General features: G+C 49.4%; 1 protein-coding gene across 1 annotated transcript in view; it reads left to right on the forward strand.

Annotated features, from left to right (window-relative positions):
• Positions 1 to 3,949: 3,949 nt before the first annotated feature.
• The window catches only part of TRIM8 (tripartite motif containing 8), a 54,969-nt gene continuing 34,623 nt past the window's right edge, over positions 3,950 to 24,295 (forward strand). The window contains exon 1 of the mRNA XM_030570900.1: positions 3,950 to 6,752. Coding sequence (XP_030426760.1) covers positions 6,183 to 6,752 — 570 coding nt within the window. The 5' untranslated portion in view covers positions 3,950 to 6,182. The remainder of the gene's footprint in view (positions 6,753 to 24,295) is intronic.

Here is a 24,295-nt window from a genome sequence, read left to right on the forward strand (position 1 = left end):
AACATATTTTGCTTCCAACACCCTAGCACATTCAGCAGGAGTCGGATATACAACCCCCCTCCTCCTGCGAAAGCAGCTGCTGATAAGGAGATTGGCGGGAGAGATGTGATAACAGGCACACCCCTATGTTCTCTTCCAAGGGAAAAGGAGAATTGCTCAATCTCCAAGAGAAGGAAAAACAAAACAAAAAAACACAGGTGGGAATTTTGGGTTTAAAGAGACCTTGTGAGCAAAACATAAATTGTTCAAAAAACAGCTAAAATGTCTGGACACAAAATAATGGCCCCGTCCTGACCCTAGGGCAAAATTCTCACTGGGAGCTGGATTGGCTCATGAGGATTCGGCTCTTTCCAGAGATTTTGGTACCCATGGCCAGTCCTGCAGTTCGCAAGACCCCAAGCTAGAACCAGCTACTGGAAGGGCTGGATCAGTCTATGAATTGCTCCCCTGTGTGGTTGGAGATGAGGTTCTCCATCCCTCGCTGGAATCACAGCATGATAGGGACAAAGGCCCTGGGTGAGCTGTCCTGGGACTGTGTGTTCAGATTGTGTGCAAGGCTCACCCTGATTGTACTCATTTGCCAGGCTAACAACTTGATTTATCACCCACTGTTTGCGTGGGTCAGGACTTGGATCTGTCTTTAACTGAAGTATATTCTCCTTACTTTTCACCAGTTAGGTGCTGCCCTCCCGGCTAGAGATGGCAGCATTCAGATCCTGATGTCGGTTACACGGAGCAACTCTTCTGAGGCAAGGTACCATAGATTGTAGTCTGTAAAATGGTGTGAAGGTCTCTATAGATTGTCAGCAGCTGCTTCCTGGTCTGCTGTGTGCTCTCTAACCTGGCCGGTTGCGAAATCGTGAGACTGCTGTTTGGAGCCGACCCAGCTCTCCTGAGCCCGAGGGTGGGGGCAGCTGAGTTGGATGCAGTAGCACATCAGGGCCCAACTTAAGAGGCTCATTATTAAGGCAGGAATGGGGCAGCCACAGGCTCTAAGGCCTGTGGAATCAGTGCCTGGAGGTGCTTGGGAACAATTGCTGTAAACCACTAATGGCGCTTGTCACCCTCCAGCTTGCTAGGTGCTAGTTCAGCTGTGTTTGAAACCATTGCATGGATGCAAGCCACCACCAACCGTTTCAAATGTGGTTATGAACCCTGGTGGGGACAGGCCATACAGAGCTTGTTGGGCCCCTGTTTAAAAGCAAGTGGCTATTGGCTCCTCCTTTCTCACTTGACCTGCTCCCCGTGTGTGTTCAGAGTCAGACTGGCTCACTTTCACGAGTAAAATGAGTGCTTACTACTTCTGTCTTCCTCAGTACTTTGGTCTTCACCACTCTGAGCTCCTGCTTTATACTCCCCTTCTCCTTGCAGAACCAACACAGCACCGAGAGAGAGAGAGATCCAGATTCTAGCCTGCATTGCTCATAGTCAAAAGAATTAACGAAACGGTGACGTTATGTGAATTGTTTCTTTAAATCTGTAGCAATCCGCCAGGCAGCACTGAAGCTCAGGGAGCTTCTGGGCAGAGCTCTACAGTAAAGCAGAGAGAAACAGAGGTGCTTTTGGGTTAGCATTGCGATGTATATTCTAATAAAGGTCCATGTTCTGTGTTGGAAGAAAGTGATGGTCTCTAGGATTCTTTGCCGCTGGCACATGACGGTGCCAGAGATAAACTCGTTCTGGAGCAGGATCAAGAACAGGAAAAGAAAACTGCAAAAGTTCAGGGCTTCCCAGCCCTTTGGGTTTGACAAGCCCATGGACTGGCCTGAATGAAAGGAGTTTCACCAAATCCCAAGCTGTGATGAAGCTAAATGCAGAGCGCGGTGAAGTACAGGTCAGCTCAGTGTGATCAGCACTGGTGAGTAAAACTGGAAATATTTCTACATCATTCATCTTTGCTGAGGAAAGAGATAAGATTCACTCCTAAAAACTGGGGTGAGCATTTAATTCCAAAAAGGATTTGGCTCCAGGGACACTTACAGTGTTGCCCACTCTCACAATTTTATCCTGACTCTCATGGCTGGGTTTTTTTGTTAAAGCCCCAGCTCCCAGATTCATGTGACTATTCATATTTTTAAAAGGGTAAGGTCTGGGCTTCAGAAACATGACCCAAGTGTAGCTCAAAGGCTCAAAACACAGAAGTAAGATAACAAGTAACCAAACTTCATTATTTTTGGTTTCAGTCTCATGATTTTGAAGCCAATCTCATTGTCTTTATTTTTTTGGGGGCAGGGGGTGACATGATTTTGGAACACTTGGGGTTGGCTGTACTTAGACTGCCTTTCTCATAGAGTGCAGAAAACGTGGAGGCCTTTACAAGGTTGTATGCAAATCTGTAAGACTCTGCTATGCTTAAAAACCAACACCCCTAGAACCAGTGCACACATCCCTGCAACGTCCTAGCTCCAAAATCTGTATTGCTGGCAATGCGTTACTCTGTCTCTCAGATCTCAGGCTGAGTTTGCAGGGCAGGCAGCTAGAAAAACCACCAATTTTCCTGGAGAGCTTTAATCGCACACAACATGGTCTGGTGCTTAGGCCTTAGCTGCTCTGTGCCTCAGTCTCCCATCTGTAAAATGTGGATGATAGCGTTTCCCTATTGCACAGGGGTGTTGTGATGGTAAATATATTAAAGATTGTGAGGCCCAGCTCCCCAAAGGTACACCTCTACCCCGATATAATATGAATTTGGATATAACGTGGTAAAGCAGTGCTCTGGGGGGCGGGGCTGCGTGCTCCGGCGGATCAAAGCAAGTTTGCTATTACAAGGAGGAGGGTTAGCTCAGTGGTTTGCACGTTGGCCTGATAAATCCAGGCTTGTGAGTTCAATCCCTAAGGGGGCTATTTAGAGAACTGGGGCAAAAATCTGTCTGGGGATTGGTCCTGCTTTAAGCAGGGGGTTGGACTAGGTGACCTCCTGAGGTCCCTTATAACCCCAATATTCTATGATAACACAGTAAGATTTTTTGGGTCCCAAGGACAGCATTATATTGGGGTAGAGGTGTATTTAGGCACCTACCTGACGTTGATTTCAATGGGAATTACATGTCTAAGGGTGTCTCTACACTGCCTGCAGCAGCCAGCCTCCGAGCACGTGTCAACAGACTTGGGCTTGCGCTACCCGTGGAGTGGGCCCTAGTCTGTCGAGCCGGGCTCAGAGGCTTGCTGCTGTTAACCGCATCCATGTCCCCTTACATGCCTTGGAGGATCAGGGCCGAAGATACTGTGGGAACGGGGGCCAGAGCCGATGGCTGTAGGCCTGTGCCCCTTGCTGGAGTAAAACAATTGATGCACCAGAGCCCTGACCCCTTTGCTGCCTTGCACACTCGGCCGGAGCGGCCGCCCATAGCGTTTCGCACCGGTGCATCCACCGCCTCTCGCGCTAACCAGCGGGGCTGGTTGTTCCCCGCAGGTCCCCCCCGTCCTCTCCGGCCAAGGGCTGGAAGCTCTTTGGGGCAGCGCCTAGGGTGGCCAGACAGCAAGTGTGAAAAAGCAGGACGGGGTGGAGGGTAACAGGCGCCTGTATAAGAAAAAGCCCCAAATCTGGGGACTGTCCCTGTAAAATCGGGACAGCTGGTGACCCTGGAAGCGGCTGTCGGTACCGTGCCTCGCGCTGCGGGACCCAGGCCTGGGGGTGCTGAGGGCCACGGTCACAGCCCTAAGCCCGCCCGGGGGGCAGGGAGGGTCGCAGGCGCGGGGGCGTTGGAGAAAGGTGGGCCCCACCCCCTCCTGCCGGCCCGGCGCGGCCGCTTTAAGGCAGGAGGCCGAACGCGGCGGTGTTTCAATGTATCGAATTGTGGCGGTCACGTGGCCGGCGGGGCGGGGCTCGGGCTAGAGGCTGCGGCGGCGGCGGCGCGGCCCCGGCGTGAGACGGAGGCGGCGGCGCGGCCACGGGCGGGGGGAGGCAGCGGCAGCGGCGGCGGCGGGCGAGGCGGCGGCGGCGGCCGCGGCACCGGCACCCTCCGGACCGGATTCCCCCGCGCTCCCCGGGTTGTCACTCGCCGGCGGGAGCCTGCTCGGGGCGGGGGGATCGGGCCGCCCCCCTGCACAGCGACAGCCCGAAGAGGACCCGGACCCCCCTCCCTGCAGCCTCCATCGCCCCCCCCACCGGGGAGCCGCTTCCCTGGCCGAGCCCCGCCCCCCAGTCCCGAGGACTTTGGGGTCCGCGCCCCCCCCTTGGGGATTTATAGTGCGCGGTGGGGGTCGCTTCTCCTGCTCTCCCCCCCCCCCCCCGCACCTGGGATGTGACAGCCTGGTTCTGGAGCTGCCCATTGACTATGGCTCCGTAGCTGTCAGGAGTCCGTATTCCTGCTGTATGGCCCAGCCTCGAGGAGCCGCTGCCCCGCTCGCCTTTCCCCGGGCCTGCGTGTGACAGCGGGGCCGAGCCCGCTTGAGTGGTGGCTGGTTTGGGGTTTTTTCCTTTTTCTTTTAATTTTGTGGGGAGTCGGTTTATTCCGCCCCCCCGCACCTCCCCCTGCGTGTGGCAAAGAATCCGGGGGGAGAGGAGAGGAGAGGGAGCCCTGAAACCAGCGAGCTGCCAGAGTCTTGGTAATGATTCTGGGGGCCTAGGGAGGAAAAGAAGAGACGTCTATTTTTATTAAAGAGATTATTTAAAAAAAACACAGAAAACCAAGATGGCTGGAGGTGGCCGTGATGAGCGTGTTGGCTTTTTTTTTTGATCTGATGATAAAGCCAAAAGACAACAGCAGCTGCCGCTGCACAGACTCAATTTGGAGTTTCCCCTCCTTAAACTGACACATCAGGCGCATACTTTGCAGGGTGGTGCTGTCTACCAGATCGATTATTTTTTATTGTTTTTATTACTTTTTTTTTAATCTACCCTTATTTCTCTTGTCGCTCTGTTTTTAAAATCTAAACTGAGAGCAGTAACTCAAAATGGCTGAGAATTGACTAGATCCTGCTGGATTTGTACATTTCTGCAGTCCTCTTTCAGCTTCTCCCTCTCAGCCCCTTTTTGCAGCCTGGATCTGAAAGGAGAAATAGCTTTCATGTCAGAGAGAAAACAGAGAAGAGAAGGAAAAGGAGGGGGAAGGGCTGTTCATTAGCAGTTGAGAAATTCCTTTTCAGTTTGATCAAGGCATGCTTGTTTTCCTACCAGCGACCCAGCTCTCTCCCAAATATTGAGGTTCTGTTTTGTTTTGTTGTTTCTACTTTTGGATGTTTTTACCTTGAATGAGAATCTCTCCAGATCCTGAAACAAGATTTTCGTTTTCTAAACCTGTTCCCTCATGAGCATTTAGAGCACAGGTTGATTTTTGTTTCATGAGCCTTTTTCCCCCCCTCTCCCAAACCTTTTTTCTTCTTTCGTTCTCATTCCTGTTTGTGAAAGGAGGAAGGGATAGGGAGGGTTCCTTTGGCTCTGGGCTGGAATTTCATCTGAATGATTGACCCGTCTTCCCACTGTGTTCTTCCGTCCAAGATCTCACTATTCCAAAGCAACCGAAAGAATTTTTTTTGCTGCTCATCTGGGTTAGAAGAAATCTCTGGGGCAGTTGAAAGAATCCAGTTCATTGTTTCATTGTTTTTTAATCTTCCATTTGGATCTTAACTTAGATTTTTTTTTTTAAAGACTAATTCCTAGCTCCCCTCAGGGAGAAGAGGAAGGGAGAAAAAAAAATCGGAGGCTGTCTATTCTCTTGGGCTTCTGACCGGGTTGGTGGACAAAAGTCCCTTTTAAAATATTGAATGTCAGTTGCAAACCGAAGACAAGAAAAATCAAATCCGGAGTTCTAAATGTAGGAGGTTTTTATAGAACTTGGACTCTGCTACTGGATTTTGTATGGATTTTTTTTCCCCAACCTTCAATAAGTTTTGATTCACCTTCTGGAATCAAAAGAAACAAAACTGCTCCTAAGAGTTGTTAAAATTGTGGGCTTTAAACTCTGAAAGCTTGTGTGGTTTTGTTTTTCAGCTGACAGTGGCCCTTAATCAGATCATATATATACATTTTTGTTAGTGTTTGAGTTTCGTAGAACTCTGGGGGTTATTTTACTTTGAATTTTAGGGTATATTGTAGTTTTTATTTTTTATTATTATTTTTTTATTTTTCAATAGCAATTTATCAGCAGATTTCCCACTGCAGGGGGAGAAGCCCACTCTCCAGCTGCATCTGTAGATCAAGCTGAAATAGTAAGAAAGAGATTATAAATATATCCGTAGAAATGGCTGAAAATTGGAAGAACTGTTTCGAAGAGGAACTTATATGTCCCATTTGCCTGCATGTCTTTGTGGAACCCGTTCAACTTCCTTGTAAGCACAATTTCTGCAGGGGTTGCATAGGGGAGGCATGGGCCAAAGAGACTGGGTTAGTGCGCTGTCCAGAATGCAATCAGGCCTACAACCAGAAACCCAACCTGGAGAAGAACTTGAAACTGACCAACATTGTGGAAAAGTTCAACTCCCTCAACCTGGAGAAGACCCCCTCAGTCTTGCACTGCGTCTTCTGCCGCAGGGGCCCTCCGTTGCCCGCCCAAAAGATCTGCGTGAGGTGTGAGGCCCCCTGCTGTCAATCTCACGTGCAGACGCACCTGCAGCAGCCCTCCACGGCCCGGGGGCACCTCCTGGTGGAAGCGGATGACGTCCGGGCCTGGAGCTGCCCCCAACACAACGCCTACCGACTGTACCACTGTGAAGCAGAGCAGGTTGCTGTGTGCCAATTCTGCTGCTACTACAGCGGGGCCCACCAGGGCCATTCGGTGTGTGACGTGGAAATCCGGCGCAACGAGATCAGGGTAAGTGGACTCTGCAGTTGTCCCTTTTTGTCTCTTTCTCTGAGACGGTTGTGCAGGTTGCAGCGTTCCCGTGGCGTGCATGGTGCTGTCCAAGAGACGAGCAAAGCTAAGGAAGTCCCTGCCCCGAGGACATTCCAGTCGAAAACAGATGGTCAAAGTCCTTAAAAATAATGTGTCATTGGAACCGACCTGGGACTGGCCAGTGGGGCAAAACGAAGGGACTTCCTAGATCTCTTCCAATTCAAGTGTGGGATGGAAGCGAATCACTTCCCCGCATTTTCCACGCTGCATATTTACCTTTCTGAACCTTCACCTAGCCCCCCACGGTGATTCTTTCTGATCAAGGGCTTTTACTCAGTTGTGAAGATTCCAGACTCAAGTGGGCACGGTCAACTCTGACACCCCCGCCCCTCCCCAAATTCCATCTGCTTTAAAATCATTAGGGGAGGAATTTGCCACCTATTCCCCGATCCGCCTTATCTTTACTCCTCTGCTGTGCCCTTGAGAATCTTTTTATTTGTTTATTGAAAAGGCCATGTTTATGTAGGACCTACACAAAACAACTCCTTGCACTCCGCCCCCCTGATGGTTCTGCAGCTGCCATTTGATACAATGTCCTGTTCCCAGCTCCTCCCTGTTGCTGGGGTAGAAATGAGGAAGTAAACAAAAGCAGACATGAGACAGACAAAGTAGGTGAGGTAATATCTTTGCCTGGACCAACCTACCTACTGTGTCTCATATCCTGTGGACTAGCGTGGCTACTAAAGCAGACGTTAATTTCAAGCTCAGCTGGAAAGGCATGGTGGGGGGAAGTGCATGCCAATCAGGAGTGATTGATAAAATCACTGGGATGGGGTATGTGTTTTCCGCTTTCAGGGGGTTATTCAGACAATGGAGCGGAGGTGGAGGAGAGGAAGCAGCGAGGCATTTGATGGGGAATCTTTTGAAGTCATTTGTCACCCACTGGTGACAATAGGACTTGAAACCTTCAAACTGCTTTGCAAACTAATTAACGAAGAGGATATGGGTAACTTGCCGATGCAGCTAATTATGGGTATGGGGTTATAACTTAAAGGATCTGAGTGATTCCCTCCATGGGCCATTTGTCGCAGCGAATGAATGCTGAACGTAATCATCCTGACTTAGAACAAAACATCAGCAAAGAAAGACCCTTGCCCGAGACCTTGCCCCCAGAACCTTTCCTGAAGGCTCTGTCGTCTTCCGCTTTCCAAATAAGCGAGGGTGGAAGGGATCTCAGACGGGTTCGTAGGTTGAATTGCACTGAAATCTGGTTTCAGGCAGCTTGCTCCCAGGGGTGGCAAGCAATGCCTTGATTACAATGCATCCCTCCCTTTAAATCAGCCTCTCCTCTCTTCTCTCTTCCCACTGCCCGGGGCTCCACCAGAGTCTCCCTCCTCTGGTGATGTTTGAAACCCCTTGGAGGTGGGTGTTGTGGAGGAGGGGTGAGGCAGGGGTAGGAACATGAGCAGCTGGGGGTGGTGTCACCAGTGCTCGGCCTTCTCCAAAAGCCCTGGGGAGAAGGCAGCATGGGGGCGCAGTTGGCTAATGTGCCAGCTTTTCTGCCTGTGGGCACTTAGGCTGACATTTGGCTGAACAATGAAGAGTTTGTGGTGGGGACGGGTGGGACCCATGCCCATCCTGGGAGGAGCACAGACCACTGGGGTTTTGTGAGCTCGTGCCCAGAACTGGAATAATAGGGGGTTTTGTCCGTTGAGGCTTGTTTGGCAGCATGGCCTGGTGGAGCCCTTCCTGCCCTAATCCTGGGGTCTAGACCCTGCCTTTAGCTGCAGAGACTGGGGACAGCTAACAAGCGCGGAGGCCATCAGCCCGTCCCAGCGTTGCTGGCTCCCTAGGCCTCTCTTCTGTCCTGCTGTCTCCCGTACAACTGCTTCAGGGCAGTGGGGCCCTCGGCTTCCTCCCAGCTCCATAGTGCACGGAATAAACATTTAACAGTGAATCGAATGGTGATTGCTGTGAAATGGGGACCATTTCCTGTGTATTTTAACACTGCCAAGATGAGTCACCGTTTAGCAATTAAAAAACAACAACACGGTAATAAATAAGAAGCGCAACATAATTACTTTCCAGTTGGATGATCAGGCCGGGGGAGCGGGGGGGATCCTCTGCAGAGAGGAGCCAGTGTGAGCTCACACAAAAGTGGTTTTTCCCCCTCTGGGTTTTTTTGGGGAAAGCCAAGGCTTGCATGGAGCTGCTAGTGGTTGCCCCCGCACACCCACCCTGAGGAAGGGCAAAGACTCAGCCAGGCTTGTGAGAAGCATTTGTTTGCTTCTGTTAATTCATCCTCTCTGGGAAAAGTAGAAAAGATACCTTCATCCCAGAGCCGGGAGTGGCTGGCCAGGCTGGGAAACCCACGCAATGGGGCGGTCCGCTGCCCAGCGCCAAGGAATTTTCCGGGTGCGTTCCCAGCAGACTTGGATCTCATCCACGCCCACTTTTAAAATGTGTTGCTGCTCGAAGGATACCTTCTGCTGGCTCTTCATCAGCCCCTTCAGGGGGTTTCCTGGCTAAACTGCAGGGTGCAATGCTCCAGCCAGTCAAGGAATACACTTCAGCCTCGCTGCAAACCTTTAGTATTCAGGAAAGATGGTCCAGTGGTTAGGGAACTAGCTTGAGACTCGAGACCTGGGTTTGATTCCCTGTTCTGCCACAGACTTCTTGTGTGACCTTAGGGGAGTCACTTAGCCCCTGTGTGCCTCAGTTTCTCCTCTGTGCCGTGGGGATGATGGCACTGGTCCCCCATACAGAGCCATGCACTGAAGATTGTGAAGTGCTCTGATGTAATGGGGACCTGATAAATTCCTTACATAGATTAGGCCAAGTATTGAGGTTCTTAATCAACAATTCTCCAAGTCATCAGCCTGAGTTTGTCTGAATAAGCGAGGCACCATAATCCAGTGGATAAACCACAGAGCTGGGAGTCAGGAGATCTGGCTTCTATTCCCAGTTCTCCCATTAGCTCACTATGTGACCTAGGTCTTGTGCCTCAGTTTCCCCCTTCAATAAAATAGCAGTAAACCCACTTGTTGTCAGTAGGTCTTGGGATCTGACCATTTATATGTTTGTTTTGCATGGTGCTTTGCAGACAAATAAGAGATGGCAGCTTCCTGCCCTCAGGATCTTGGACTGTAAGAGCTGGAGCTGGTGATTCTTTCTCAGGCGAATGTTCCCTTTGGTTAGCCACAACACAACAAGAGATGGCAAACCCCCCCGAAGAGCTGGGCTATACAATGACATTGATGAATGGCTAATAGCGCATAGCTAGTGAGATCTGGGGCTGGGGGGAAGGTGTCTGAAAGTCACTGGTCATGCGATATTCCTCGTAGATCTTTTTGTAGCTCATTTTTTGATTATGTAACAAAAACGTTCGGAGACTACGGGCCTGAGTCTCTGCTCTGTCACCTTCCTAATATCAATGTGCAGCGGGACTCTGGATCCAGCTCTGTGTCTGAGCAAGGGCCTGGGGCTGACATCAGCATGGGAGGCCTTTGAAGGGAACCTGATCACAGCTAGCCAGATGGCAAGTTGAGATTGTTGCCTCGACAGGCTCAAGGCATGTGCCTGTCATATTATTTTTCTTACCCAGGTCCCCCGCCGCCCAACTCTGACCCTTTGTTTGTGTCCTCCACTTGTTAGGTCTAGTCTTGGAGACTGTAAGCTCTTTGGGTGCAGGGACGGTCATGTTCAGTGTGTTTGTACAACCCTAGCGCAACTGAGACCAATCTAGTTGGTACCTTCGGGTACCACCGCACTATAAACGGTATGTTGAGCACGAGTCAGGCGAGATCTCTCCAGGTTGGCGGGGTGGTGGCGCAGCATCAGCGCTAAGACTGTGTGGGAGAAGGGGCAGGTGTGTCTCGAATAGACGCATGCAGAATTGCAAAGGCAGATAGTCTTGTATGTAGATTTCAACTCTTCAGGGCGAAGGATTGTCTTTTTGCTCTCTGTGTGTACAGCTCCTGGCACTGTGGAGTCCTGGTCCATGATTGAAGCTCATGGACACTGTTGCAATACAGATAGCACATATCATTTGTGGTTAATCTGTCGCGTGCAAATATCGCCTCCCCCCGCCCCTTGAGATTTTTTTCTCCTTTATTTCCTGTTTTTGTGGCGTGGAAATAAAAACCCTCTGTTTTGTTTCTTTTCATTTTGTTTGTATCAAGGAATCAAAACATGAGGGGTTTCTCTTCAGGCCAGACCCTGCCTTCATTGTTGAAATCTTAAAGTTCCCAGGCTTCCCTTTATCCCCCATCATAATGGAATCTCCTTCCAACCCTGCAAAATAACCATCTTGGGAACAACTATTTGTTGTTCTTTTGTTTTATGTCTAGTAAAGAAAAGTTTGTATTCAGTTCTGAAGTCACCTAATGGGGATTTGAAGGAATACCAGGAAACAAAACCAGCAAAATATTTTTCCTCCCAAACATTCTGCAAACATTGCCGAGTTCATCCTGGCCTTTACACTGGATGCAATTGACTTAGACTAGCCTGAATCAAAGCTCACTTGAGAATCTCAAAGCAGACAGTACAGAGTTAAAATGCCATTTAGGCCAAAGCACAGGGTATTTTTTCTTTTTTTCTTTCTTTTCTTAAGGGATCCTGAGGGTTTTTAATCCTGCTATTTGACTTGCCTTAAAGGTAGAATAGCTTGGGGAGGGGATGTGTTTGGGGGGATTCTTCTATATTCTGAATAGCGTTAGCATATTTTTTAAGAAGAATGGGAGAGCTGTATATAAGGAGCTTTATTTTGGTGAGACCTTTTGAAAACAATGTTCAGTGCTCCCCCTTCAGGTGATGAAGCAGTACAGCACTGTTTCTAGGGCAGTGCTGATTGGGCTGTTGCACAAGGAAGGTAGTTTTGGCTTTATAGATGGACATGATGGGATGGGGAGTTGTTTGGTTTTTAATCACACAAAGAGCTGAACTGATTTCAGCTCTGTTTTAAAATTCAGGAGGGAGGAGACCTGTAGTATTTGCCAAAAGTCTGAAATGGATTGGTGAGGGGAACAGTGATGAATTCTAAGCTCCTGCCAGGGGAGATTTTTTGGGAGCGAGATTTCTGTACAGAGGCAGGCCTTGTGCCAGTGCACTGCTGGGAGAATTGGCTGCAGAGCCTGACACAGAAGTGACCTGTTAATAGTGCTTGTCCAGGCAAAGCAGTGGCCGGCCATACACTCCCTGCAGATGGTCTGTGAAAAATGTCCATTGTAACTTTTTTCCACCCCCTTTCCTGGCTGACCCTATCGATTTTTTCCCTGACGCACTCCAGCAAGGACAAAAAATTGTCAGTTACACAATGGGTTTCAAAGGGGGAGCTCTGCAGGCCTCTCTTTGATAGACGGCTGCGGAGCTGGGGGAATTTACCTTTTTCCCTTGAAAGGGTCCTTCTCTCCCAATGGGAAAAAATGTTATTGGAACTGGAGTGCCTCTAAATACCAGGTGGCTGGCACTGGCTAGAACTGAGAGCCTGTAGGGAGAGCTGAGGTGGGTTGCATTTTCAAAACAAACAAAACCAGGTTTTGTAGTTTATAGTGCGTAGGGTTTGATTTTAATAGGCATGTATATTTCCAGGTGATTTGTTAGCAGGTGTGTGTGTGTGTGGTACAGCTCATCGGATGGGTACTGTTCATACATATTTGCCTAGAGCTTGGTGTAATTGAGTACTTGTGACTGTGGTCCGTGGGGGCAGATGCTGTGCAAGCATTTTCCATAGTTCTCTGCAAACGTGCCTCACTCCAGACTCGCAGCTATTCCAGCATTAGGTCTCGCCCAGCTACGCCAGTGCACCACCACACTCACGGGAAGTCCCTGGCTATTCTGGTCCTAGACACCCGTTACACAGCTCTGCTGATGTCCTTCAGTTCCCTGCCCACAGCCCTTCCGATATTCCTCAGCCCTGACCTGCAGTGCCCCTGGTTATTCCGGTGCTGGGCTGAGACTCTGGTACTTCTAGTAGCTAAAATCATGGTCCTACTAGCCCGGTGCCGGGCTGCCGAATGGGAACCATTTTTTGTGCCCTGGGATTCTGCCCTTATGTGCAGTGGCTTTTTAGGCCGTCATAGGTGATCTCATCAGACCTCCCTGTCCCCATCTCCATGGCTTTAACAGTCGTTGGTTTGTGTGGGCTTTGCTGCTGCCTTTGGTTTTCCTGACGATTTAGAAGACAGGAAATTAAATGCATAAGATAGCAGGAAAGGGTGTTTCAGAGGAATCTTGGGAGCGCATAGCCATCCCTGGTGTAAAGCCTTTGAAGTCCGGGAAGTTACCCCAAGCATGAACTTGTCTTGATCCTAGGAGTCTCTCAAAGCTGGACGGTACCTTTAGGCCATCAGTCAACTAAAACTGTCTTCAATTTCCCTGTTGAATTCCTTGGCTGTGGGTTCAAATAGTTCTTTCCTCTTCCTATGCCCTCCCCCTCGTCTTCCTTGCTGCATTTATATGAAGGCTCGGAATGCAGTCATACCTAGACAGCTTGGTTGCTTGTGCCTGCTTTGCTACAGATTCCCATCCTCAAGTGCTTTGTACAGAGCTAACTAAAAAAATAAGGGCAGAGACCGGAGGAATTAAGAGGCAGAGGTCGGGGATTGGTTTTTGGCCTAGACTGGATACAAGATACGGAGCTGATGAAATGGGAAGGATGGAAGAAGGCTGCTTGGTGTGGTAGGAGCTGCAGAGGAGAAGGCCCTTGGGCCGCAGTTTCGGACTGCATATAGACATGTGCAGTGGAGGAGGGACAGCGTTAGGGTAGGTGTATGTAGATTACACTCATATGAGACAGGTTGATGTGGTACTGTGCATAGCATCTTTTATCAAGGCTCTCAGAGTGCTTTAGAACCAGTAGCGAGTTGAGGTCCTCCCCTCACCTATGGTTTAGGTATTATCCCTTTTTACAGATGGGGAAACTGAGGCACAGAAAGACTGGATGATTTGCTCACTCACTGAGGCCAATAGCTTGGGGATAGACCCTCCCTCTTCCAGCTGATCTCCCCGTGTCACAAATTCTGGCCCAAAGACCTTCTCCTCTGCAGCTCCTACCATGCCACACAGCCTGTTTTGCAGTGCTTCAAAAGCAAAGTGGGGGCAACCGTGAAATAGACAGGAAGTCAGGGCAGCGTTGGCCAGGTCTGTTCCAGTATAAACCTGCGGGTATAAACAGAGCTTGTGATGGCTGCAGAAATACCCTTGTTGTAATAAACTTGGTCCAGCATCTTGTTCAGTCTGAGGCTAACCTGTGGTGTTCATAGAGTGCCCTTCAGCGGAGAAGCTAGGCAATGGAGAACCATTCTCTTCTACACGTGCTCTGGCTGGGGGAGGAGAGGGCCGGTGGTTGAAAAAGAGAGGAGAGAAAAGAGGCCTTAATTTGAAAGTATAATTTCTTCCCCTTCCCCCCCACTCTCCTCCTGTTGGAACAGAGGTGTGATGGGGAAGGGAGGGGAGGTTTGACACCCTCCCTGACCAGCTGTAATCAAAGGAGCAGAGGAGTTTTGGTAAACTGAGAGGTTTTGAGGACGCTTCCCACTGGCCTCCCCCACCTCCGTCTTTCTCCACGAATGGATTGTTCCCAAACTTCCCAATTGCAAGGGCTGGTTTGGGCCAAAGGCAGAAAGCAGCAGCTCTCCCTCCACCCCCTCACCCCCCCCTTCCCCCCTACTGCTAGGAGCCCGTGGACCTGATTCTGCTCAAAACCCGCTGAGGCCAGCAGGTGCACCAGGGTGAGCTCCTGGCTCATGCCAACATAAGAGCAGAATGAAGCTGCCTGTCTGGCCGCAGGAGGGCAGGTTGTTGGATTAGTGGCAATAGGGTAGAGCAATGAGGGAAGCAAAGAGCTCTGTGCCCGCCTTGCAGTGCGTTGGCCTATTCCGTTGGGGTGTGTGGGGGGGGAGGTTTATTTTTCCTTAGCACATCTCAGTGATCCTACCAGTTTTTGCACTTGTAATCAGAGCTGAACTGGGCAGATCCTCCCCTAGAGTAGGGGACGAGAGAGGGGGAAGGAGAGGAGGGACTAACATTGAAACAATGAAATAGCCGAGAGAGGGCAGCGCCGTGAGGGAGCTTTGCAGAAAGAAATGCTAGCCGGTGCAGTGTTTTATATTCCGCTTCTGTGTTGCCCTGGCCTGCAGCGATCAATGTGATCGGTGTGGAATGCGGTGAATTCAGCGGCTGGCGGCCGTCGTTCTGTCAGAATTCAAATGGACACGTACATACGGATTTATAAATCAACACTCAGGGCCGGATCCTGCTTTGGGTCATGCATGTCGCTCCCGTGGGCTCCAGGGCAGAATCCAGTCTGTGCTTTTTATTTATCTCCAGACGGGTGACTGTCACCTTTCTGTCTTAGCGGCAGCAATAGACTAAGGGGGAGCAGGGGTTCTCAATCCCTTTGTTCAGAGAGATGGTGTTTAGTGGACTTGTAGCCAGGGTCTCCTGAGTTAATCTTTGGCTCCTTTATTTACTTCTGTGAATGTAGACAGGCCGCTTCACTTCTCTGTTCCTCGGTTTGCCTACCTATAAAATGGGGCTAACATTCATTATACCATGGGTGCGGGGGTTGTGTGTGTTTGTATAGTGCTGTGGACAAAAGCGTTGTGTTAAACTGGCTAGTGTGGTATGGGTAAGTACACCACTTCCCTTTATTGCATGGAGTCAGAACTGTTCAGCTATGTGTCATAAACGCTGTACTGATAAAGAAGATTCTCCTTTAGCTCACAGGGTAGGGGCCTGTGCTTTTGGAGGAAGAGAGAAGAGAGAACTGGTCCTGAGCAGCTGTTGGAGGGCAGCATAGTTTCAGCCACGAAATCCTGGGGTTGTTATAAGTATTTTATGTCTCTCCTGCAGATCAAACCCGTGAAAATAGTCCTTGTCCAAACCCAGTTGTTTTCAGCAAAGGAGAATCTGCAGCCCCAGATCCAGCATTCAGTCTCAGTCTCAACCTCAACCTCTTCCTCTTTCTTATTGGTTGTCTTACGGCAGCACCGAGAGACCCCAGCCAAAACTGGGGATTGGTTCTGCTGGGTGCTACATAGCAATATAGCAGGACGTCACAATCTAAATTCTTCCTGTCTCCTGGTGGTGATGTACCTGAAAAAATGGAGATTTATTTTTCAGCCTGAGGTTCTTGTCTTCCCTCCTTCCCGCCCCCACTGATGCTTTTTATTCTTTGATTTTTGCCTTTTATTTTTGGACACATCCACAAGCGGATTTGGAAACGTCAGCAGCGGATGGATCCAGACGAAGCGCTTGGCAGACACGGAAGTTCTGGCTGGGGAACGAGCACTCGCACGCTCTCTAAAATATGAGTGAATATTGGCAGGCCGACAGATAGTACAGTCTGGTGGATTCATGGTGAGCTGGGCTCTCCTTCCCCTCAGCATGTTCTCTGAGGAAGGATCCTCTTGTCTCTTTGGCGCTCCTGCTTTCAAAAACCTCAGGGTGACCTGGCTTCTGAAGCTTTGCTTCAGTGCTGGACCTTTTCAATAATAATAATAAAAAAAGTTATTAAATTGAACTGGCAGTTTCCCTAGAAATACATGGGGGTGATATAAACCCTGCTTTGAGCCAGTGATTGTGTGGGTTTCATATCCTGTTCCCTGGAACCTCCCTCCCGTCGTTTCTGATGTTTTACTGGGGTGCTGCAGGTAAGTGGGAAGATAGATGCTCCACCAGACAGACAAGCATTGATTGGGATTGGGGTAGGGGGGTGTTATTTTGGGCCTCTTCAAGGTTGTGCAGCAGGCATGAGATGCAGGTATAACCTCCCCTCTCTCCCCTCCCCCCTGCATCAGCACAAACGGCAGGTCGCTCAGTGGAAGCTGATGTGGCTGGGCGAGGATCCCTGCTTGCAGACAAAGGGATTCTCTCTCTGTGTGTGCGCGCGCCTGTCTCTTTGTTCTCTTGGCCAGGCACGCCGGGCTCCGACGGCGAAAACTCATTTGAGCTCGGCTTTCCAACAGGCTCAAAGGAGAGAAATAAATAATCAAGCCACGAGGTCTCCGTCACTGCCAGCAGCGTTGGGGGAGGGATGAACGATGGGAGATTTGGCCCCTGGATGGTTTAATGTCATTTGGACTTCCCCAGGCAAGTGACGCTTTTTGCTCCAGGGCTGTTAGGTCCAGTGGAAAAGGGGTGGGGGGCTGGGCTGGGCTGGGAAGGCCGACAGACCATTCTAACTCTGATAGGGAGGGCCTTTTCCAGCCTCGGCTTGACTTTAATAGAGCTGTCCTGCAGCTCACGCCTTGCTCCGCTGGGAAGGCCCTTGTGGATGGGGTCATAATATTACATCCCTGCACCATGCAGGGTCCCCAGTTTTCTCTGTTTGCCCCTGCTGTGCTGTTCCCACAGCTAGGAGGTGTGGGCAGGCTGCCTCCCTGTGTTAGCCAGCAGGAGGTGACTTCCCTGCCCCAGGCCAATGTTCCAACCCAGCAGTTGTAACAATGTGCCTGTCTCTGGCCTCTGGCCAGGGATTTCAAAGCACTCACCGTACATCGGGGAAGTGAGCTTAATCGTACCGCTGTGATGTAGGCTGGTGTTACCCTCGTTTTACAGCTGGGGAAACTGAGGCACAGAAAGGGGACACACCTTGCCCACGGTCACACGGCAAGTCATGGGCAGAGCCAGGAGTCCTGTTCTCTAACCGCTTGTCCGTGGGCAGACGCCATCACCATACACGCTGCAGTGCTGAGAAGGTGGCCAAGACTGGAGCGTGTGGCTTCTGTCCCCGATTCAGCAAGCTACTTACGCACATGCCAAATCTGTGAAAAGTCCACATTGAAGTCAGCATGGCTACTCAGGTGCTTAAGTGCCTTGCTGAATTGGGGCCCCAGTGGCCCAGTTGTCCTTCCTGACCTTGATTCACTTCAAGTTTGGCTTGTGATTCTTGTTACCTGTTAATTTAAATGGCACTGATCTCCACGCACCAGTGTGCACCACGGCCGGCTAATAACAAACACACGTGTGACAAACCAAAGCTCAACCTCCAGCTGGGTGGTAAAGCTCCCCACAGAACAGAGTGATGTCCTGCGCGAGAGGCGAGGCATGCAAAGGGGCGCGCTTAATGATGGAGGGGCTGGAGAGGAGAGTCGAAGGGGGCATCTGCACTGTGCTAAAAGACCCGCTGCACAGCCGCAGCTGATCTGCATCAGCTGCCATAGGCTCCTGAGAGTTGGGTTGCCAGGTTCTAAAATTGCAATGTAGATATTCGGGCTCCCCCGTCAAGAGGGAGGGTCTCAGAGCCCAGGCTCTGATTTGTGGAATCTCCTTCCTTAGGGGGTTTTAAGGTCAGGCTTGACAAAGCCCTGGCTGGGGTGATTTAGTTGGGGATTGGTCCTGTTTTGAGCAGGGGGTTGGACTAGATGATTTCCTGAGGTCCCTTCCATCCCTGATATTCTATGATTCCAGCCCACTGCAGTTTTAAGCCTGAATTTAAACCATAGCCTGTGAGCCTGAATCAGCTGATCTGGGATCTAAGGCAGGGTGCTGTGGGTATTTTTAATCCCAGTGTAGCCATATCCTAAGGGAGACTGAAGAGACCCCTCAAATAACATGTAATCTGAATGTGGCACTTCTCCGCGAAAGATCTCAAAGCACCTGAAAAAAGGGGGAATAAGAGTCAGTTTTCCCACGTTTCTGGGACTGTAGGGAATGAAGGAACAGAAATTGATTTGCCCCAGCCACGGCAGTGAGTCAGTGGCTGAGTGAGGAATAGAACCCAGGAGTCCTGGCTCCCAGCCACCGGGCACGCCATTAGCCCACAGCTGCCTGAGCCAGATCCTGCCAGTTGAAGGGAGCAAATGTTGACCTGTTGAAGGTCAAACCAGATTTCAGACTGGATTCTGAGGTGTTGCTGTGCAAATATCCAGGTAACTTGGAAACAGCCAAGAAAGACCTCTGCAAGCAGTCAGGCTCTGATTGATAGAAATGCAGGAAGACAGTCCCTAGGTCAGAATAAACAGCGTCATGAGTGAAGCCAGGAGCTCCTGGTAAGGATCTGGGAGCACAAAAGGTCAAAAAAGATTTTGGAGAGGATGAGACCTCTGGAATTTCCCAGAAGAACGGGCATGATGAGCAAACTCTAAATCCGGGCAAACCAAGTCTCCGAGAGCCATTGCTGCAGCCCCAGTGGAAGGGCATGGCACTTGGACACAAGAAAATTGGCCTCCTCTTTGATCGCTGCTTCAGAAAATGGCAATACACCCAAATCCAGAAATTAGGCCTGAATTTGAACCAGTGCTCTGACACACACTTCCCTCTGTGGCCACGGGCAAGTCACTTAACCTCACTGCCTCAGTTTGCCTATCTTTAAAATGGAGATAATGTTAAGACGTGGGGAGGGAGAATGAAAAGGTGTCATAGACCTTGTATTGCTGAACACTACAGAGTCCTAACGGAGAGTCTTCTGGAGCTGAAGGGGCTATACTTTTGAGTCAGGAGACCCGATTTCAATTTCTGCTGACGGCCAACTTCCTTGGGGCTGCTCTGGTTTACATGTACCCCATGGCTGTGGGAAGCAGGAGCAGTGCACTCTGGCTACTCTTTATGCCAGATTTGAACTAGCGCAGGGTTCTTATGCTAGTTATGTGCCAGCTGGGAAGGTCCCCTGTGCAGGGTTTTTTTCCCAGGCTTGTCGCCACCAGCTTTATACGCCTCTGAAGTGGGGTGAATTGTGATGGAGAATCTTTAGATATATTAATATCAGCTGCAGAGAGAGGATACGGAAATCAACTGTAGCTTTATCAACGTCAGGGTAGGTTTGCAGATCCCAGGATAAACATCCAAAGTCCAAGGATGGTTCCCTCAAATACCTCAGCTTAATTTTCCAAAACTAGAAAGAGATTGTTGCCACACATCACTTGAGGTAACTGACTAGGCTAGATTCAAACACCTGAGCACCAGTCCCTGGAAATCAAAACAAGAAGATAAATGAGGCATCAGGATCTTAAGATCAATAGTGTCAAAGGCTGCTAACAAATCAGGGAAGATTAAAAACCAATGACAGGCATCCAGATGCTAGCAGAAAAAATAAAATGCAATTTTAAAACAAAACCGTTACAATAATTGATTCTCATGGCAAGTACCCAAAATGTACTCCCCAGACACAGAGGGAGTCACAGTCCCTTCCCCAAGGAGCATACGATGCAAGAAGATCCCCAGAGAAATATTTACTAATCATACCTATTGAAAAGGAATGTTGGAAACTCCTGCCGCTACTTCATGGTCTCCATCAAACAGCCGGGACATCTCAGTCCCTGAGAACAGCCATGGGTCTGACGCTCCCCGGGAAGAGGTGTGGTCTGATTATAGTTTGAAACAAAGGAAATTGAGCTCCGCATCTGAGCATGGGGGTCTTTCCAGGTTGCAAGGTAAATTAGGTTGTGTGTCAGGGAGGAAAAAAATTTTCTTGGGTTAATTAACAACAGCTTAACCACTGTTCAACTTGGCATCACTGGTGCTAGTCAAGGGAAGCGTATGGTCATAAAAAAAGGTGGGTGCAAAACAGGGTGTGAAGCAGACCCTGGAAATCGATAGTAAGAAGCTGCAGGGATTTTCATGGAGTAGGAGCTGCTGCTGGCCATGTGTAGACCTAGGCTGAACTTAGGTTTTTAATGCCATTTGGCCCTGTTGGTATTTGAGCCAGTTAATGCTGGTTTAATGCAAATATAGCCAGGGTTCCAAGAAGGTTCTCTGCTATCCCAGGGAGTGAGCAAAAAGAAAAGACAGGTGTCTTCATGAGCTGGTGGGCAGATTAGGCTGGCCAGCAATCCTGACCCGTTGATCTTACAGGTGATCTGCAAAAAGGAAGGAAAAAACAATTGTGCTCTTTATTCCTTCTTCATGATGTGTAGAAAAAGCTGTAAGGTTGTTCTGGGTGTGTTTGGGGTTTTTTGTTTTTAGCCTGACCTATTAAGAATTAAACCCTCATCTCCCTTGCTTTTGCTGGCAATCTCCTTGGAGTATTTTAGTGGGGAGGGATAGCTCAGTGGTTTGAGCATTGGCTTGCTAAACCCCGGGTTGTGAGTTCAATTCTTGAGGGGGCCACTTAGGGGGATCTAGGGGAAAAATCTGTCTGGGGATTGGTCCTGCTTTGAGCAGGGGGTTGGACTAGATGACCTCCTGAGGTCGCTTCCAACCCTGATATTCTATGTCTATACTACCCACTGGATCAGCAGGCAGCGATCAATCCAGCAGGCTCAATTTATCATATCTAGTCTAGATGCAATGAATTGACCCCCGGGCACTCTCCTGTACTGCACCATGGGGTGAGAGCGCAGGCAGAGTTGACTGGGGAGTGGCAGCAGTTGACTCACTGCATTGAAAACACAGGGGTGAGTAGATCTAAGTACATCAACTTCAGCTGTGTTGTTCAGGCAGCTGAAGTTGTGTAACTTAGATCGACCCCACCCCCGGTGTAGACCAGGGCTTAGAGAACTGTGGATGAGTGTTTACGCAGTCTTTGCCTGAAGGAGCAGGAGTGGTGGATGCCTTTACAAAGAGAACTTTTCTCCCAAGAGTGTTTTGGGTGTTTGAATTCAAACACCGAGTGTAGAGCAAAGCCAAGGGTTTAAGCCAGGGATAGTAAAATACTTTTTGTCAAGGTCCAAATTTCTTGGTCAAGGTATAGTCAAGGTCCAGACTCCAGAGAAAATTATTTTAAAAAATGATAAGATTTCAGGGTCCATTCAGAAGCGTCTGGATGTCCGGATTTGGCCCATGGTCTGCCTATTGACTACCCCTGATTAAAACAGTGCAGTCGGAAAACCCCACCCCAGCTCTTCCTTGCTCAACTTTTATCTCTTGAAATGTCACAATTCTACAAAATTTTCCAACAAAAATGAGGAAGACGGGAGTACATAGATTTCACAGGCCAGAAGAGATCATTATGATCATCTACTCTGACCTCCTTTATAACATGGCCAGAGAACTTTCCCCAGATAATACCTAGAGTATAAATAATTCCTAGACTTGGTATTTTGGGTGTTTTAAGAAAAACACTGAACAGATATTTTTTTTTATTTCAATTTTTTCTTTGGACCTCATAAAGAGTCGCAAACAGATGTGGCTGTGATAAGGCCGAGCAACTGATGGTCTCCTAGACACATTGGCATGATAGTAAAGACACTGGGAATTTAACCGTATGGACTGGGAAATATAACATTTCCTTTATTTCTCTGCTGTGAGCCCATACTGTTCTTCCATACTAGTGTTAGCTAGAGGCCCCAGTTTGCCATAGGCACAGTGAGTTTCCATCCCGTGTCTTCCCAGGAGGCGTGGCCTTTGTGTGAAATAATCCCTCATGATATCAAAAGGGGTCAGTGGCTTCCTGAATGACCTGTCCGCTGGCCCAGCAAGGGAAAGGAGGTGCTGCTCTCAGTAAGGGGCAAAGAAATCCAGAGGCTCGCTGGCAGATGCCGGGCTTGGGAGGAAATACTCAACACCATGGTGCTGGCCCGGGCTTGTTCACATCAAGTGCCCCTAGTAAGCAGCAAAATACCCATTGCTGTCCCATTGGCGTGACCCCCTTTGGTGCTTTCAGTGCCCTCTTTATGAGCCATAAAGTGCGTGGGCAGAGCATCCAGGAAACAATTCCCTTGTATCTCCTGCAATCTGGGGTGTGCACGAAATTTACCTACGACGGGCGCCGCTGGAATTAAGAGCCGAGAAGCCTGTACAAGAGTTTTCCCTCCTTTATTAGGCAAGCTCTTGTCTTAAAGCACCACCCCAAGCTGTTGGGTCTGATTTTCCTCCTGCTTGCTGCTGTAACTCCATTTGCTTAAATGGAATCGGTCTGAAATCACACAGCTGAGTGGGAAGGATTGGGCTCTAGCATTGGGGAAATTCCCATGATCTGTCTACAGGAGATCAGACAAGATGCCCGTACGGTCCCTTGGAGCAGTTCGGTGAAAATTAGGAGCCTAAATACCATTGTGGAGCTGCCCCTGCACTAGTGTACTAGGCTTAGCATAGGCCACCTGCTCTCAGCAACAGTGGCCAAATCCCAGAGAACCTGGGGTATCGACTCAGCCGGGGAAGCCAGCAGTAGGAGAGGGATCAGAACCCAGATTTGCTGGCTCCCAGTCCTGGGCCTTATTCATCAGAGAAGCATTCCTGCCTGGGTGCTGCATCTCTTTGGTGAGGACACTTTTACAGCTGAGCACAGGTAGGTTAATGGACTGGATTTAGGCGCCCGGGGGGAAGCTGGCAGCCCTGACTTAAGGTGACCAGATGTCCTGATTTTATAGGGACAGTCCCGATATTTGGGGCTTTTTTTATATGGGCTCCTCTTACCCCCCCCACCCCTATCCAGTTTTTCACACTTGCTGTCTGGTCACCCTACCCTGTCTTAGCTTAAAAGGCAAGGAGATTAACATGGGGGTCAGACCCCAATTTTTTCCCAAACAGGAGGCTGTGTTCACTGTACTGGATTCTTACCAAAATGATGTGGATTTGCAGCTGCCCCGGCACAGCAGTGGAACTCCATCTACCAGAATGCAATGTTCTACATAGCCTGGCTCCGGAGAGCAAGATGGAGCATTGCATGCTGAGACACAGTCATTGTTGCCACTTTGATTGATGCTCCTTTTGCAATCAATGGGAGTTTTACCATTGACTTTAGCGGGAATGGGATCTGGCCCAGAACCTCCATGAGCGGCATTTGCTCTGTGGCTGGATTTTAATCACCCTTGTTCCCTGTTAGCCTCCATCCTCCCAGCATAGGCCTGGATTTAGCTTGGGAGGTTTGGCCTGTTTATGCCAACAGAGAATTTAGTCCCTTCGGTGTGAGTGCAAGATTTAAATAATCTGATGTCAAGTATTTGTTGAGGGCTTTACTTAAGACTAAGGGCAAAGATTCATTAATGCCGTGCAGTGCTAAGTGTAACGAATCATTGTTGGACCTGATCTGGACAGGTGTGGAACACTTGCATTGGGACAGAAAATATGCGGCAGGCTGTTATGAGCGAGGTAGAAATCCCCTTTCTCCATGGGGGTGGTTATATCCTCTCTTGATGCACGGGAAGCTTATTGCCATGGATAGAGAAGATTATTTCACACAATCTGTGATTAACCTCTGGAACTCCCTGCCACATTAAATTAGCGAGGCAAATAATTTATTAAGTTTTGTCAAAGAAGCAGATGTTTAGTAATAGGAACAGATTCTGAAGTTACTTAAGCAAGGGTTAGCTCTGGAGTGGAGTCAAAACTCCAGATCTGAATACCCCACCCTTGAGAGTGTTTGAATTATGGGTTTGCAATCCTGGCCCCGTTGACTCCAGGTCTGAATTTAATGGCTTGAGCTCACGTGCCCAGGGAAGAAAAAAAAATCACATGATATTGCATTGTATCCTTGTACTTCAAGCTGTAAACTAATCGCCATGTGGGGTTTCCCCATGGGGTGGCATTGTGCCACTGGCCAGATGTGTTTCAGCCGGGGTTTGTCACCTTCCTTGGAAGCATCCCACAGTGACCATGGTGAGAGATGGGATGTTGGACTTGAGGGACTAGGGGGCTGTTCC

This window comes from Gopherus evgoodei, chromosome 7 (assembly GCF_007399415.2).
Source record: "Gopherus evgoodei ecotype Sinaloan lineage chromosome 7, rGopEvg1_v1.p, whole genome shotgun sequence".
NCBI classification, from domain to species: domain Eukaryota; kingdom Metazoa; phylum Chordata; order Testudines; family Testudinidae; genus Gopherus; species Gopherus evgoodei.